The sequence below is a fragment of the Triticum aestivum genome, chromosome 7B, assembly GCF_018294505.1.
Source record: "Triticum aestivum cultivar Chinese Spring chromosome 7B, IWGSC CS RefSeq v2.1, whole genome shotgun sequence".
NCBI classification, from domain to species: domain Eukaryota; kingdom Viridiplantae; phylum Streptophyta; class Magnoliopsida; order Poales; family Poaceae; genus Triticum; species Triticum aestivum.
The window spans coordinates 743,671,838-743,673,578 of NC_057813.1; the positions used below are offsets into that span (position 1 = coordinate 743,671,838).

Genomic DNA, 1,741 nt, shown 5'->3' on the forward strand with positions numbered 1-1,741 from the left:
AAAGTTTGATAAGGGACTGGATAGCTCAAGAGTGGGATTTGCTCCTTCGATGATTGAGAGATATTCTAAGGCCCCTCTCTGTGCCATAACATCCATCATTCTCTGGCAAGACACAGGTGCCTACATCACGGGGATGCCGAAACACTTCGACGAGAAAGAAGAACAAAATCGGCAATGAGGGTAATGGTATAGTGAGCATGTGTATGACTCAGGAGGATACTGATGCATCATGGGTTTTCTAAAGTATTGCAAAACAAAGGGAACATCACATGATAACCAAAGGTTCACTAGAATACCAATTTTGTAATCATACGGATCAATATGGACGTCCACGTTTCCATTATCGGTCATTGAACGAAGAGGTTTTGTTGATGTCTATGATTTTCTGAGTGTTAGGAGGATGAGAGTATCGAGGATTTATTTGTAGAATTGTTTCATTTATATTCAAAATAGTTTTGAGAGGAACTGGAAGCGTTTAGGTATCACTGGAAGGGTTTTAGAGTTTATCGGCAATGTGGGTATTATCGATAAACAATATATAGGTGAATGTTTCCGGTGATGTTAAATTAATATAAAAGGCTCTATTAATTATTTGGATGCTTTTATGTTTAATTTAACTAGCGGGGTGACCTGTGCAATTGCGTGGCTAAATTTTATGAATATAGCTATGCATGTATTTTGCTGTTCGAATGTTAGCATTGCTAACTACCATATATTGTTTTTTTAATAAATAATCACCTTTAACAAAAAAATGCATTGCCTTTACTTCAAAAATCATGCATTCTTTTGTTCGCTGATAACCAACAGGAAGAAAGTCACATTATACGAAGTCTTCTTAGTCAACGCTTTTTTGTTGCATTTTCCATATAAGCAATTCAAAATCAAAGAAGGAACAATTCAATATGATTATTCTTTTAAAATATCATAATTTTTTGACATTTTTAAACTTCAACATTGATTGCTCATATATGAACCATTTGTTGACTTCCTAATTTGTCAGAGTTCTGCGGATACATCTTACTTCTTACTTCATTTTTTATAACAGCGAGTTGTATGTTATTCCAAAGGTTATCTAGATTTCATGCAAACACGAACCTGCAATAATCTTCCGCTTATTAGTAAAAACAAATTCTAGGCAAACCATCCCATTTACACATGTTGACTTAGATTTAAAGTTATCTCGAGTACACAACTCTGAGCATCATTCTTCACGTGAATGAATATGCATCCATGAATTACAATTATACCACTATAGTAAAGATCCATGACAGATATAATATATCACTTCTACTTGGTCAAACTGTATACATATAAGCCGAAAGTAAGACAAAATGATAGCAACCATCTTTTTCGATCAAATCTTTTATTTTTTGATATATACATTCAAGGCTGAAAGTAAGACAAATTGATAGCAACCATGTTTTTCGATCAAATCTGTTATTTTTTTGTGGGTAAAATCTTCGTTAAAAAGCGTCACATATCTAAACGTTCCTAAAAGTACATATTTTAAGATCTTCTACAAATTTCAGAAGGTTATCCGGGCATATTCTTTGCCAGTTCTTTATATATGCAAAATTCATCGGTCGTTTCTTAAGTTGCACTGACACACTAATTGCATGGATGTTTGTTGAATAGGCTACTGACATCAGCAATGATATCATTCTACTTAGAAGTTTTATTCATAATTTGCAAAATTGGGGCAGCATTTATTATATGTGAACATTATATAATTTTAAAAAAT

At 33.2% G+C, this 1,741-nt stretch overlaps 1 protein-coding gene across 1 annotated transcript in view; it reads right to left on the bottom strand.

Moving 5' to 3' along the window:
- Nucleotides 1-1,383: 1,383 nt before the first annotated feature.
- Nucleotides 1,384-1,741, bottom strand: part of LOC123158721 (ricin B-like lectin R40C1) — a 3,184-nt gene continuing 2,826 nt past the window's right edge. Inside the window, exon 4 of the mRNA XM_044576608.1 lies at nucleotides 1,384-1,389. Within this exon, the coding sequence (XP_044432543.1) occupies nucleotides 1,384-1,389 (6 nt within the window). The remainder of the gene's footprint in view (nucleotides 1,390-1,741) is intronic.